The following is a 15,623-nucleotide window of genomic DNA, read 5'->3' on the forward strand; positions in this document are numbered from 1 at the left end:
CTGTTCCCCTGCACCCTAGCTGAAAAAAACACAGTTTGCTTCAGATCATATGAATTTAGGAGACATACCAACATCCTTTTTCTTGTACAATCATATACAGAATTAATATTGAAGCCGCCACATATAACTACTTTCTGGTACTTCCTACAAAGTGAATCAAGATCCCTCTCTAGCTTGAGCAAAACTGCTCTGAAGTCGGAATTAAGGCACCTGTAGACAACAACAATTAGAAGTTTAGTTTCATTAAATTCAACTAACTCTTCACAACTTTCAAATGTCTGTTCAGTGCAATGTCGTGATACGTCTATGGTCTCAAATGGAATACTGTTCTTTATGTACAGAGCCACTCCCCCACCCCACCCCACCCCACTCCTTGAGAAACAGTAGCCTGGTAAAGGAAGCCTCTGAATTATCAAATTATTTAAGTGGTGCTCTGATATACCAATAATTTCAGAGTCAAAATCTATTAGCAGTTCACTAACTTTATCTCTAATACCTCTTATATTTTGATGAAATATGCTAATTCCTTCTGGAAACATTACATCCTCTGAAGATGAGCCATTAGTTGAGGGACCTTCTTTAAGCAGGTTTACCTCTCAGCTGACTTCAATCTAAAAAAGGTGCAGCTCTTAACACCAACTACTACAGGAGTTTTTCCATGAGTGACAGCACCACCACCACCCACTACACTGTCACCTATAAGCTTAGCTAGCCTCCCCCTCCCATACCTATTGAGGTGCAGGCCATGCCTAGTGAAACCTGATCTGCTGATAGACCGAATTGGCACCACTGAGATTTGATCCATGCCCTCTGCCAAAGAAATGCAACCCTTCTGCAAATTGCTGTGCATTTCAATACTGGGTCATCAAGTGTCAGCATACGAACCATTCAGCGAAACATCGATACGGGCTTTCAGAACCAAAGGCCCACTCATGTGCCTTTGATGACTGCACAACACAAAGCCTTATGTCTTGCCTGGGTCTGTCAACACCGACATTGGACTGTTGACGACTGGAAACATGTTGCCTGGTTGGACGAGTCTTGTTTCAAATTGTATCGAAGGGGTGGACATACACGATTATGGAGACAACCTCATGAATCCATGGACCCTGCATGTCAGTGGGGGCTGTTACTGCTGGTGGAGGCTCTGTAATGGTGTGATATGGGACCCCTGTTAGGTCTAAAAATGACTCTGGCAGGTGACATGTACGTAAGCAACCTGTCTGATCAACTGCATCCATTCATGTACATTGTGCGTTCTGACAGACTTTGGCAATTCTAGCAGGACAATGCGACACCTCACACGTCCAGAATTGCTACAGAGTGCTGCAGGAACACTCTTGTGAGTTTAAACACTTCCACTGGCCACCACACTCCCCAGACATGAACCTTTTTGAGCATATCTGGGATGCCTTGCAATGTGCTGTTCAGAAGAGATCTTCATGCCCTCATACTCCTATGAATTTATGGACAGCCCTTCAGTTCTCTCCAGAGCTACTGCAGACATTAGTCGAGTCCATGCCATGCCATGCTGCGACACTTCTGCATGCTCACGGACACCCTAGATGATATTGGGCAAGTGTACCAATTTCTTTGGCTCTTCAGTGTATATCAAGTTGAATTGATGTCGCACACTAAGGTCTTTGGTCCCTTGGTAGTGTAAGAAAATTAAGCTTCTAAGATAGTGCGATCAAAAGATATGCCCATTTATGTCACATATTTTGCCCTTTTCTCACATGAGATCGTGCAGACCATGGATGAAGAACAATAGGTGGATTCCATATTCCTAGATTTCTGTAAAGCATTTGACACAGTGCTACACTGTCATCTATTAACAAAGGTACAAGCATACAGAATAGGTTCCCAGGTATGGAAGTGGCTCGAAGACTTCTTCAATAACAAAACCCAGTATGTTGTCCTTGACAGTGAGTGTTCACCAGGGACAAGGGTATCATCATAGCTCGCCAGGGAAATGTGATAAGACTGTTCCTGTTCTCTATATGCGATCTGGCAGAAAGTGTGAGCAGCAGTCTGCAGCTATTTGCTGATGATGCTGTGGTGTATAGGAGGAAGATGTCATCACTGAGTGACTGCAGGGGAGTTACGAGGTGACTTAGACAAAATTTCTAGTTAGTGTCACGAACAGCAGCTTGCTCTAAATGTAGAAAAACAAAAGTTAATTTAGACGAGTAGGAAAAACAAACCCATATATTAGAGTATGGCATTAGTAGTGTGCTGCTTGGCATAGTAATGGTGATTAAATATCTAGGCAAAACGTTGCAAAGCAATACAAAATGAAATGAGCATCTAAGGATTGTAGTATTGAAAATGAATCCGGTTGACTTCGATTGATTGGTAGAGTTTTAGGAAAGTGTGGTCCATCTGTAAACGATACCTCATTTAGGACACTAGTGCGACCCATTATTGAGTACTGTTCCAGTGTTTGGGATCCGCACCAGGTCGGATTAAAGGAAGACATTTAAGCAATTCACAGACGGGTTGCTAGATTTCATACCAGTCAAGTTCGAACAAAACGCAAATATTATGGAGACGTTTCAGAAACTCGAATGGGAATCACTGTAGGGTAGGCAACGTTCTTTTTGAGGAGCACTATTGAGGAAATTTAGAGAACCGGCATTTGTGGTTGATTGCAGAATGATTCTACTGCTGCCAGTATACATTCCGCATAAGGACCATTAAAATTGGATTGTACAGAGGCATGTAGACAGTCATTTTCCCCCTTGCTCTATTTGCGAGTGGGACAGGAATGGAAATGAGTAGTAGGGGTACGGGTACCCTCCACCATGCAATACACAGTGCTTACAATGTAAGTAAGTATGTGTAGATATTCTGATACTTAGAAACTCGCACATCAAAACCTGAAAGGCACTTCCTGATGGCTTGGAATTATGAAATTTGACAAAAAGCAAGGTTCACAGTACAACTAAGGGAAAAACCTGAAAATTGTTAACTTATAATTACAGCTCTTTCTTTCTTTCTTTTTTTTTCTTTTTTTTTCTTTTATATATATATATATATATATATATATATATATCAAAAGTCAAAGCACTCAAAAGATATGGCCATTTATGTCACTTATTTTAATACTCACAAAGTCACTCATCAAAACCTATAAGACACTTTACGTTGACTTGGAACCGTGACATTTTTGGTAGTAAGATAGGCTTCCATTACAAGTAAAGATTGCTGCTGCTGTTGTTGTGGTGGTGGTCTTCAGTCCGAAGACTGGTTTGATGCAGCTCTCCTTGCTACTCTCCTGTGCAAGCCTCTTTATTGTTAATTTGTAATTACATCAGATGAAAAAAAAGTAATTTGTTTCCCAACTTCAAACTTTTAATTAAAACATTCTCAAAAGTCGTTTAATTCACAGGATGTCAAAACAGGCCAGAAATCATAGAGGTTTCTTGACTGTCTATATACATAGTTATGTTAGTGCAGAATCTTCAGAATGTGAATCCTACTTGCACATGACCAATTTTTTGGGTAATGTTGTGACTTGATGCATATTCACTTCTTACATGTGTTTAGGCAGAAACCTGAGTTCATAGCTTTTGAAACATACTTTGCTGTTTTTTGCGTATTTGTCATGGTTTTCGAGGATGTGGTTAGGCAGGAGCCTAATGGTGCAGCTTAAATTGATGTTGGTATAACAAGCAGGAATCGTAGTTGCAGTCTTGCTTGTCAGAAACACTTTGCCATTTTTTTTTACGAACAAGTCACGATTTTAGAGTATATGGTTAGGCAGGAAATGTTTACTTTTGTTTCAGTTTGTGTGGTATACTTGTATAATAATTTATACTTAAGATTTGATGATCTGCAAAATTTAATCTTCCTCTTAAACACTGACTTGTAAGTACTGTTTGTGCAGTTACAGTAGCCATCGAACTCGTACATATCTTCATTACCATCTGTAGACAGTAAATGAAATGTCAAGCAAGAGACTTAGTAGCGAGATAGTTTCCAAATTCTTATGTTTTTCTGGAGGACTGTAACAACTAGTAAATGTAAAAGTTTTAATTCGTAATAATTTTTTTAATATCTATATCAATATAGGGAAGGAAAGACTAAGAAGAGCATGCCATGGGTACCTTCCTTACCCAACAGTTCACATCTAGATGCAGTGCCTCAAGCAACACCAATTAATAGGAATCGTGTAAACAACAAAAAAGTCCGAACATTTCCACTTTGGTAAGTATGATCACTATTTTGTAATTTAAGACTAGTTTTGTGTAGAATAAATTCTTAAATTTCCTGTGATGATGTTTGGGATGAAAGCTTTTAAATTTGTTGTTCTTTATGTTGAAGTTTATGTAGTTACAAGTAATGCGTTCAGAGGCGTGAGTGTATCAATATGTTGTTAGACATATTTTATTTATTATTGCTTTAGGATTAATCATAATTTTTTTTGTAAAAATCTTGTGGTTTTTATTGTTGAAAATTGCAGTCATTTTGAATTTCCTTCTCCAATGGTCATTATTCTAGGTGAACATATGTGATGCATTTACCCATTATTACCTAATTGGGTTAAACCTAAATATTTCCACTTTGGAACTTCTTTAAATGGTCATTTTGTTAAGAACAATATTGCTATGATTTGTAAACTGTAGTATATGTCTTAAGTGAAATAGCAAAAAAAAAATGTAAATTAAACACATTGCTTCAGAATAAAACTATAAGCTGTATCTGCGCCGGTGCGACAGTAACTTCATATAAGCAGTGCACTCCACCACGCTCAATCCATACAAGTTAGATAACATGTTAAGTAATTCACCCTTTTTTGGAACAGAAGTATTTAGGCACTTAATTATTATATACCTATGTAATTTGGGATTTTCGCAGTATATGTGGACAGATTCTTCTGAAAACTCGAATTGAAAGAATCTGAGGGCTTGGGAAAGGTTTTATGTATATTTTTATTTTGAAGTTTGTCTGAGGATTAGTTATTTCATCAGCATTAACATTAAGGAAAGCCTCATTATGTTAAATGCAGTGGTTTTCATGTGTAACTGCAGGTACAGGGATCTAGTATAAAAGCTTGGACTCTTTCAAGCTAAGTGTTCTCCTAAACATGAGTATTTTTATGCATAAGATGTATTATTCATTAAAGTTTTGTTATTGTCCATTAAGCAGGTAATAAAGGGGGGGGGGGGGGGGGGAAGCCCTCACAAAGGAGCTGGATTTTTATAAACTTTTAGTAGGTGGTATTTACTCTAAAAAACAAGAATCCTGTGTGAACATATGGAAACTGGAAAAATTGTGGAATTTGGGCGCCTTGTGTTCCACAACAGAAGCTTTAAATTTTCTACATTTTTGGTGGTTATACATCATTTTGTGCTACAATAGATATTTATTAAGTCGAAGAGCTTCAAAGAAAGTGAAATTTCTAAAATCTTCCAAAAGCTAAAAAAAATGATTGCGCCTTTTAGCATTACATAATTAATTTTACATCCTTTTTTAAAAGCATAATGGTATGTGTTTTTAACAGTCAGCGTTTATTATTCTCAAGAATCCCCTTATCAATGGAATGTTAATTTTCACTTGTGTTGGAGAGCTGGTCTGATGTACCGGTGTGTTTGGTAGACCCAAAGTGGTTGGTACCCTCCACTCCCCCACTCGACATTGAACTTCACTGAACAGTTTACTGTACAGTGTATGCAATGGATAAATTTGCAGAAGTGTTTTCTTTTGAAAATTTCACTTATTTCTCTCTCTACCGACTACCAGAATATTGTATGAGACTATTTCAAACAGCACTCCCGTCTCTGTAATTAAGGCGATGGAGAGAGAGAGTATTTGAAATTGCCTAGTTTGCAGTTTTCCATGATAACTGTGGTCAGTATAATACTAAACTACTTGATACAGTATAATTTATTTCAAAACTACATAAAAAACATAGAAATATATATTTTAAAAATCTTTCAGATTAATATATGTAGATAAAATAAAGACTTCAGCAGCTGATGCTAAATGATTGTATCATTAAAATGTATTTGATATATAATTCTAGATTGTAGAGATCAGTTTTTTGCTTCTTGATTAAAATACAACTAAATGAAAAAATGAGCAGTTGAAGGGTTGGTTGAAGTTTCATAATGTGAATTAACTTCATGTTTGTCTACAGCTGATTTACTCTACAACTTGTAATTACTTTATCTATGTTTGCAGACATTCTTTTGCTACTTATGTCTGTGTCTGTATATCAAAATGGATACACTCTTCTCCTGATGTACATTCACATCCTATGTTAAGTTACTCTATACCCGTAGGCCACATCCTATGTAAGTGACAGAGAGTGCACGACAGCTTCAGATGACAAAACACAACTGCAGGTATATGTACGGAAAGTATCCTGAGGGAGTGACGTCCATGGTGCTGCCTGTCCTCTGCTACAACTTTTGACATTTGAATTCAAATGAAAGCAATTTGATTCTTCCACATCTTACAGCTTGATACCTTCATGCACTGAAGGACTGAATTCATTTTCATTTGTCATAGTCACTGTGGTGCACAAAATTAAATGTGGCCAATACATCGAAATTGTATTTAAAGTTGAGAGCGGGAATGATATCTCTTTCTTGTTCGCTAGATATCGGTTGTTACATCCACAGATGGGATGCGAATCCTTTAATGCGCATAGGGGTCAAGTGATTGTAAAAATCATCATATTTCAATCACTGCTCAAGATGTCAAAATGATGTTTTTTGGAAATGACAGCCCGCAAAAAGGATATTTTATTGTATGATTAACAGTTGATGCATTTTTTGTCAAATATTTGAGTGGAGTGAAAACATGATTGCCTATAAATTACCCAATGAGTTTTTGTCCGAATTTTCGTAGCAAAACAGCGAGAAATGGACAAAAGGGGTATCAAAGTGACCAATGTGAGTTCTCATTTTGAAAGAAAATATTAAATGCTGGAAAGTAATAAGGGTAATTAAGATAGACTTAATTACTGATTTGAGGAAAAATTGAAATATTTTACAAACAGTTGCCGCTAGGTAAGTAAATGAAATGAACTGTTAAAAAAGTTCATCTGTTCAAGGCCTCGCTGTCTTGCACATAAAAAAAAGATGCCTTGGTGTGATATTTCACTGCAAAAAGGCTTCCTCTGAATCAAGTACTAAATTCAGGAATTTCAAGAACTGATGATGTTAGGAAGGCAAGTGAGGTGTCAATAAGGTCATGCTTTCTGAATTAATCTGGAAAAGAAAATAAAAAAAATGAAAAGAAATACGTGAAACATTTTGTGGAATGATTTGTCTAAAAGGAATAAAATAGATCAGAGTAACATTTGTTATGCCTTAGGGTGATGTTTGAAATTATGTATATTTAAAATGAGATACACCATTTGTTTCTCTAATATGTTTTATTTCTTACTTTTAGACAAATCATTGCATAAAACATTTGACTTCTTTTCAAAAATTTTGTTTGCTTTACTTATGCAGATTATTTAGATTAACTGAAACGCTTGGCCTTAACATTGATTGCCGATGAATTATGTTCCCACGAATCAGATATCAGTAAAATTTCATTGTTTTTCTGTGTGTTTTATTAGGCATTTAATTTGTGTCATATACTGGGATAGGTGTGTAAAGATGAAGTACTTTGGCAGAACTTTACAAAATATGCTGCCAAGTGCAGTGTAAACAGTATATACATAACTTAGTACACAGTATTGGTGACAAGGGTTGTCGCCAAGTCAGTTAAAATATAAGAAGTAGCCAGGACTGAACCGAGGACCAAACAACAATCATGATTACTAGCCTAAAATGCTACCTTCACACCATGGACACCTCCTCCAGAGCATAACTCATTCTTCCATTGGTACTGTAGTCCGTCATTCTTCTGTACTTACCAGCTGTTGAAGTTCTTGATCATGTAAGAAAAATGTGTCTTTAATTTGTTAATGAGATAATTGAAAGTTTTTGGACTCATCCATGTATATTCAAAGAATTTGTCTGATGATCGCTGTAGCCGATAGTATAAATTATGAAATTCTCCAAGAAGATTCTTCCCTTCATAAATTTCAAACTCGGTGCTCCATTATTGCCTTATTTTCGTAAGCAAAGCTAATTTTGTTGCCTTACTCCGAGCTGCAGTATTCTACAGGATGTGCTAGGATGCGGCCTTAGTCTCTCTTTGTTGAAGTGCATGAACAAAAAAGCTTCAGATCAAAACCAAACCAAACCAACCTCCAAAATCAGGTCTTTCTTTGGGAAAGGTCGTAGTACCTTTGCAGAAATCCTTGCAAAGATTTATTCCTCAGGACTGCTGAACTGCCATGCAAATTGATGGTCGGTTGCAGTATGTTAATCAATGACTGCAGTGTCTCCCATTAAGAATTTCTAAGCAGAATATGACACAGTAGCGGTGTTCATGGCAGTTTCTGAGAAAAACTGAATAATGCTTTTGGATTAGTGTTGTAATGCTGTAGTGTCATAAACCCCAACCTAATTGTTACGCAACTTCCTAAAAGAACTCGTGCTCACTAACAACACTGGTCCACAGTGGATTATTTGCAGAAACAAAAGTAGTCAGTTCATAGATTTCGAAGCACTAAACACGAATATCGCAATTAAAATTGTCTCCTAATTCAGGGTTACAAAGAAGTTGGGTCTTCATGTTTAACATATATATCTGCCATAGTCAACAGTTAATTGAACTTACATGGTTTATTCGTGCTGTGCATTTGCCTTCGTCATGTGGGTGGTGTCTGGAGTGTCTCTGTAGTAGTGCTCACAACTGAATGTGCCACAGTGCTGTGGAAACATATCGAGGTGGGACAGGGTGTCTACGACCCGGGAGATCTGGGAAAAACCCGGGATTTTTTTTCATCCGGGAGAAAACCGGGAAAAACCCGGGATATTTTTAGAATTCCGGGAATTTTTCATTGTTTTACTTTTCAGTTAAATTTTTGTAATTTTGACTAGTAAGAACCGATACACCAACAAAGGATATTACTGTATCCCGCTACTGCAGAATAATACTTCAACAATAAAACATAAACGAGAGAAAAAAACGAAAATAACTTAAATTGCAAAGGAAATGCGCCATATACAAGGACGACACAAGTGCTCATGCAAGCGTCTGCCGATTGAAAATGTGTCAAAGGCTTTAGGAAGACTATGCAGTGCTTCATAACAACAAATTGCCTCCAATGAGCATGAAGTCGCAACTGTTTACATTCGATTTGTTTTAGCAGTTAACGCGCGGGCTCATGCGCATGCGCAGTAGAGTCACGTTTGCGTAGTAGATTCTCCCGCCTCTGTCAACTGGAATGTTGCTGTTGGCTGTGCAAGCAGTCACAGCAAGCAGCTAGATACTTCCGGGAAAAGGGGGCGCCTAATTCATACTCTTGAGAGGAAAAAAAACTTGTTTCACAAAGCACCTAGCATCCAGCGCGCACACGTCCGCCGCTCGTGGTCTCGCGGTAGCGTTCTCGCTTCCCGAGCACGGGGTCCCGGGTTCGATTCCCGGCGGGGTCAGGGATTTTCACCTGCCTCGAGATGACTGGGTGTTTGTGTTGTCCCCATCATTTCATCATCATCCAGGAAAGTGGCGAAATTGGACTGAGCAAAGATTGGGTAATTGTACGGGCGCTGATAACCACGCAGTTGAGCGCCCCGCAAACCAAACATCATCATCATCATCCAGCGCACATTTGCCTATCAATTAGTCATATGATTTTGAAATGCTTCTCTGTTGGTATTTGAACACATTTTAAGTTGATTTCTGAATGAATCATAAGCTGACTTTTGAATGCATGCATAGTGTACGTGATGTCTCTGTCAGGAGAATCCTCGTCGCATCTAGAAATAAACTTTCCACAGACAAAAGGGAATGGGGCTATACGAGCTGAGTGGAGTAAAGCCAAATGGATGAATGGCAATCGCTGTCTGATTATGTGGCTGATTGGGTGTGGGAATGATCAGTGTTATAATTACTAGCGAAATCCATGGATTCATACTATCAGAATGGAAATTAATGACTGACAGGAATAACAGGTGAGAAAGATTATGTATTATCTTCTCAGTGTGTCCAAGAAAATGAAGTTTTGACAGAAAATGTTTGGCCAGATCGCTACACTAGTAAGGACCAGTAGTACAGTCCCCGACTACCAGCTGCTTAAGTTCTATTATGGTAGTAACACGGAAAACGTGTTGTACGAACACGTAACAATGCCTAACCGGAGAATAATTGCGGGAGAACTAAACCAGTGATTCTGGCAGGGTTAGTGAAGTTAATCGGCGAACAAATTTTGACAGTGGCAGCAATAGCTACAGAATTGGTGATGACAGGATTGTTTGTTAGAACGAGGACGGAGAAGAAACGAGGACATCACACAAATTATGGAAGAATAAGACGATTCCAAATTTATATAAAAATTTCGTAATACTAGTTTTCGATGTCATGCTAGAGAAGCTGGTGCATATGAATGAAACGTGATACTATTTCCTAACATAAAGCTTTTTGCTTGTAGTAGGCCTAATAGGCATTTGATATTGATACTTATTGGATTATATTCTGTCGTGTTATAAAAATGACCATTTGTGCCAAAACAGTCTCGTTTATTTGGTGTGTTATAAAATTGCTGCCGTATTAGAAAGGCCTATTTTGTTTTATTTAGCAGACAGTGACAAAATAGACGTAATCAGATCGAGAAACCACACCAGTCATGGGTATTATTTGTATTAACAGCTTTTTCAGTATTAGATAACTACATTTCGATTTTCCATGTAGCAAAACGTTTGACAAACTTTGATGAGGTAAAAGATTCTTTCACAGAAAGGAAAACACGCCATGTAAAGCTGTAGCAAGATTAGAGAGAAAAAAATGCTAGGAGCTAAGGTTTGAAGAAATGTGTAATTTCTTGCTTATCTCTTGTCAGTACTGGTTTTATATATCCTATATTTAATTTTATGACACACAAAACAGCAAGTTATTAACTAATGGGCAACGAAGAGTTCAGATTTTCCGAAGAGTTCTTGTTCTCTCGATTACAAATAATCCCATCCGCTATTAATTGCGAGATATATATATTTTTTTAACCGGCTGACTGGGAGCAGGAGAGGCACCACAGGACATTTCAATTTCCACTCTCCTGAATATAGTTTGGACGTGCAGTAGAAAAATGCTTTATGAAGAGGCATGGAACTGCACTTGGGCATACTTAAGACCAAATAATGTCTTACATTTCCTCGAATACATACGTTTTATGTTTCAGACTTGTCAGAAAGATGTGCGCTACAAGATGAACATATTTTGAAAATTCGATTTTTTTTAGTATTGACCCGGTTCGCAAATGTCGTAGATCAGGGGCTGATGCGCAGAGTCGTGATGACTGGGTGTTGTGTGATGTCCATAGGTTAGTTAGGTTTAGGTAGTTTTAAGTTCTAGGGGACTGATGACCATAGATGTTAAGTCCCATAGTGCTCAGAGCCATTTGAACCATTTGATGCGCAGAGCAATCTGAGCTATAGTGGGTAGTCTCCACGTGACCCGTGTTTACGTTCAGTGATTTCGCTGTTTCCCCTTTGTTTACTCTCACGTCAAATGAAAACAAAACGGATACCCATGGCCGGGAGCTATCAAGTGAATTAAAACACATTCACATAATTACTAAAGGCTGAAATATGTCATTAGTTTCAGATTTTATTTTATTTCCACCTTTCTGACAGTCAAGCATTAATCGCCTTGCGGAACAATGAAGTTATTTTTGTCTGTTTGCTAAAGAAATTTGACTTTTGCTAATCTTTTCCGCAGAAGCAGTCAATGTATCTGAAGCGAAATGTTTAATTCCACAGTACTGGGTAGTTTCAACTGTTCGCTGCATTTCAAGTGCATGTTTTCATTTTCTAGCACGTATGGCATTATGCCATAATAAAGAACCAAACATGATATAATACAGTACTGGTGCTCCAAGAAAATTTACATCCTGAAAACCACACTTAAAAGCTTAATATCAGGTCGGGGTCTACGGTACTTCATTGGGAATCTGGACATACGAGTGTGCCTTTAAGTATGCACTTTAAATGTGCACATTTTAATATGGTTCACGAAATTCCGATGGTCTTGCAGTACCATCTTTCATTGATAATCTCTTACACGTACGTACATACGGGCTTCCTACGTCATGATATCTACCCAAGCGCGGTGTCGCCTGTTACCTGAGCTCTCTGGCAGCTGCTGAAACGAACCTATTTGTAACAGGTCGCGGGAAAATATTACGATTGGAAGTTTGAAAAGCGTTACTTTCAAAGTAAATATCCTTTTACGTAAGTTGAACTACGTACAAGAATGGACCGTGAATTTATTAAATCACAAAGCTTTTGACTCTCATTTTAAAATCGGGTGTCTGATGACGAGCCATTTAGAAGCATTTCGAACCCTCGAACCCTGAAGATCAGACATTTATGTCATTGTTAAAAATTTTGCAGGCACATTTGTATGATATCTCTTGAAGTGTAACATGCGCAAAAAATATCGACAGTATATGCGAAAGCGTAGCTTGTCTTGCAGCTTGAGACCAATATTTTATATGAAAGCTTTGCTTTTCTTGTAACAACACTATGTATATTAATTTAAACTATTAACTTTCCCTGTTTGGCACGCTACTTAACACTGATGTTGCTATTGGCTGACTACATCACGTGTCCTATGCTCTGAATATCCTCTGTCATCGGCTGGCGAGATCGTGACATGAGTTACGAACGGCTTACATAAGCGCATCGAAATCTCGGTTTCAATGGTTCGGAAAGTAACATGCGGTGTTTGGTGGATTTTCTAATGTATGTTTTCGTAATACGGAAATACACAGCGTACATGTTGCTGCACATCAAAGATATTTCCAAAACGTGTCTTTTTCTCTGAGTTTGGTTTTCTACAGTGCCGGGAAATTGTACGCCCGTGTACAAAACCATAACCATTCAAAGGAGTGATAGGGGAAAATATACTGTCATCAGGGAGAAAGTGTGTTTTTAACCGGGAAATCCGAGAAAAATCCGGGAATTTTTTTTCTTGTCCACGTAGACACCCTGGGGGGGGAGTAAAGAAAGTGCTTCTTCAGGATTGTGTTGCAGCCAGTGACCTTATAAGCATAAATGAGTTTGTCCACAAGGTCCTGTAATTTTCGGCTCTCCTATTTCCGAAGAACAATTGTGTCACAGTAGGAGAACAATTCCACATCAACAGCGGTTAGAGAGGACTCAAAGTGCGTGTCACTCAACAGCTGACATATCTATGGACAAATGAATTTCCCATTTGTGATCTTCTCTGTGCTTTGTCGTGGAAACATGTTACGCAAATACTGAAATGCTGGTTCACTCTTGCACACAGTGTGAACAAATGCGTTCTTGAGTCCTAGCTTAATGTGCAATGGTGTGAGAACAAATTTGTTCAGATTCAGTAAATGTTCTTCGGCAGTATTTTTTTACTCAAGCACCAGAGCTGTTTGTGGAGGTCATTTGCTGTGGGTGTAGTGTTCCTCTGTTGTGAAACTGTGTTGGGCATCTGTCCCGCTCACACAGGTAACAACAATACTTAGTGTAACCCCGTGAAAACTCAACAGCATCACATTGACATTCATGCTTAGGAATTAACACTCTTTACAAAGGATTTCAACATGGTATAACACCATATGTCACAGGGTTGATTGGCCTTTCATTACTGTTGTGTAACAATACTGCTCTCAGGCTTGTTTTTTAGCCATCTGTGAAGTTTCCTGTTGTCTGGTTTGTATGTAGTGTTCAGGTCTTCCAGGGGAACGTCATTGTCACTGCAGAATGTAATTTCGCCTTCAGTATTGAAATGACACACAAGTTTCTTCTTATGCTTCGGAAACAACACACGTGGACTGTGTTAGGGAGGAGATTCCACTGCTCGCAAGTGTTCGGCTTTACTCTTAGGTAGATCTAAATACCTAACCAAGTCACTGAGTTCACAATGTGTGGTTTTGTGTTATTCTCCAGTTGATGTTGGTGTAAATGTAGGGTCCTTGTCACTGGCAGATGATAGCACATTTTTATTGTATCTGTCAGTTGGGCATCATTGCTATCACTGCCTATGGTGGTCCATGTGGAGGAACAGGAACTATCAGTCTTTCGCCATGAGCCACATGGCAAATGACAGAGGGGATGTCAGGGTATTGACTATTGCTCTTCCTCTTGCTCTTCCCTCGAGGAGGTACCATAGAAAAATAGTAATCGATTGCATGATATGTGAATTCATGCCAGATTACAGGCACTCCGAACTTCAGAGATGTTTTACCATGCATTCAGTGTAGACGAACATTAGCTGTGTTAGATGTGTGGAGCCCACAATTACTCTCCAACAGGACACCCGAAATATGAGATGTATCTTTAATTCAATGCTTTAGTCAGTGGTCGCCTTCTTGAACCACAGATAACATTAGCACATATCTAACAAAAGTTATCAGGTGTGTTACTACAGGTGCTGGTCATTTTTGTGAAAGCATACACATGCACAATAATACAGTTCAATTTCGGCACTTCCCCACACATATTCACTGCCAGCTGCCAAGATGCTAGTTCCAGTAACAAGTGAACTAAGGTACCATGATAAACAACAGTTAAAATTGCATCTGGTTTCAACATTTGACAATGTTCACATGACTGGGCAGTGTGCACAAGTCATGGTATAAAGTAGTGTTGACAGATTATAGTGGGAGTATCCAACTCACTTACTTAAGGAAAAGGAACTCTTGTCACAATGCCTTTGCATGTAGGACGTTTAAATTTCCCTAAGTGTGACTGTGAAATGTAAACATATTATTAACTTGTAATCCTGAGCTAGGAGTCAGTGCTATTAATGATCAATGCATGTAAGTCTACACAGAACTACTGCTTCCATTTCTGTAAAAATTAAAAAGTGAAAATTTGTGGACTAGTGTAATGAACCAACAGAGTTGATCTGGAAACACTGGAAGGTAAGAGGTAAACCACTTGGTAATTAGACAGCATCTTCATTACCAGTTGTTATGCACATAGATCTTTCCTTTTCATCCCACATGGTAAGTCTCCCCTGAGCCGGGAATCTAGGTGACTTTTCTGAACTATACCCCTTTTCCTAACCCTCCATAGTCCTGTTCTACACCCCTCTTTCTTCCCCTTCAACCCTCCTGCCGGAAGGAGGAGCCACTGGCTCAGAAAACTTGTATACGTAAACCTTTTTTTGCATGTGGCGCCCTTTGGTGAGCAGATTTTTTATCTGTCCAATTACATTATATTATGTCCACATGGTGCAATAGAGCAGTTATGGTGTTTGCTATTTCTCTTACTTTTGTGACTGTCTAACTGTGTGGAACGAAACAAATATAGCTTTTTACTACTTAGGTATCTGGACTGTAGTTTTCAGTGAAAGTTTAAATGTTAATAGCAAAATACATTCATGCTTTATTTTCAGCTTTGATGACACAGACCCTACAACCATTATGGAAAATGCTTCACAAGTAGAACTTCTTGTGCCTATTCGCTTGGACATGGAAATAGAAGGACAAAAGCTTCGAGATACATTCACATGGAACAAAAATGGTATTAAATATTACTGTTTTCCTCCCAAAACTTAACTCCTTTGTTTATTTGTGG

The 15,623-nt window shown here is 38.4% G+C and overlaps 1 protein-coding gene across 1 annotated transcript in view; it reads left to right on the forward strand.

Moving 5' to 3' along the window:
• Positions 1-15,623, forward strand: part of LOC126101580 (SWI/SNF-related matrix-associated actin-dependent regulator of chromatin subfamily B member 1) — a 140,493-nt gene that overhangs the window by 65,120 nt on the left and 59,750 nt on the right. Inside the window, exons 4-5 of the mRNA XM_049912233.1 lie at positions 4,075-4,209; positions 15,442-15,569. Of these exons, the coding sequence (XP_049768190.1) occupies positions 4,075-4,209; positions 15,442-15,569 (263 nt within the window). The remainder of the gene's footprint in view (positions 1-4,074; positions 4,210-15,441; positions 15,570-15,623) is intronic.

The sequence above is a fragment of the Schistocerca cancellata genome, chromosome 9, assembly GCF_023864275.1.
Source record: "Schistocerca cancellata isolate TAMUIC-IGC-003103 chromosome 9, iqSchCanc2.1, whole genome shotgun sequence".
Classification (NCBI taxonomy): Eukaryota; Metazoa; Arthropoda; class Insecta; order Orthoptera; family Acrididae; genus Schistocerca; species Schistocerca cancellata.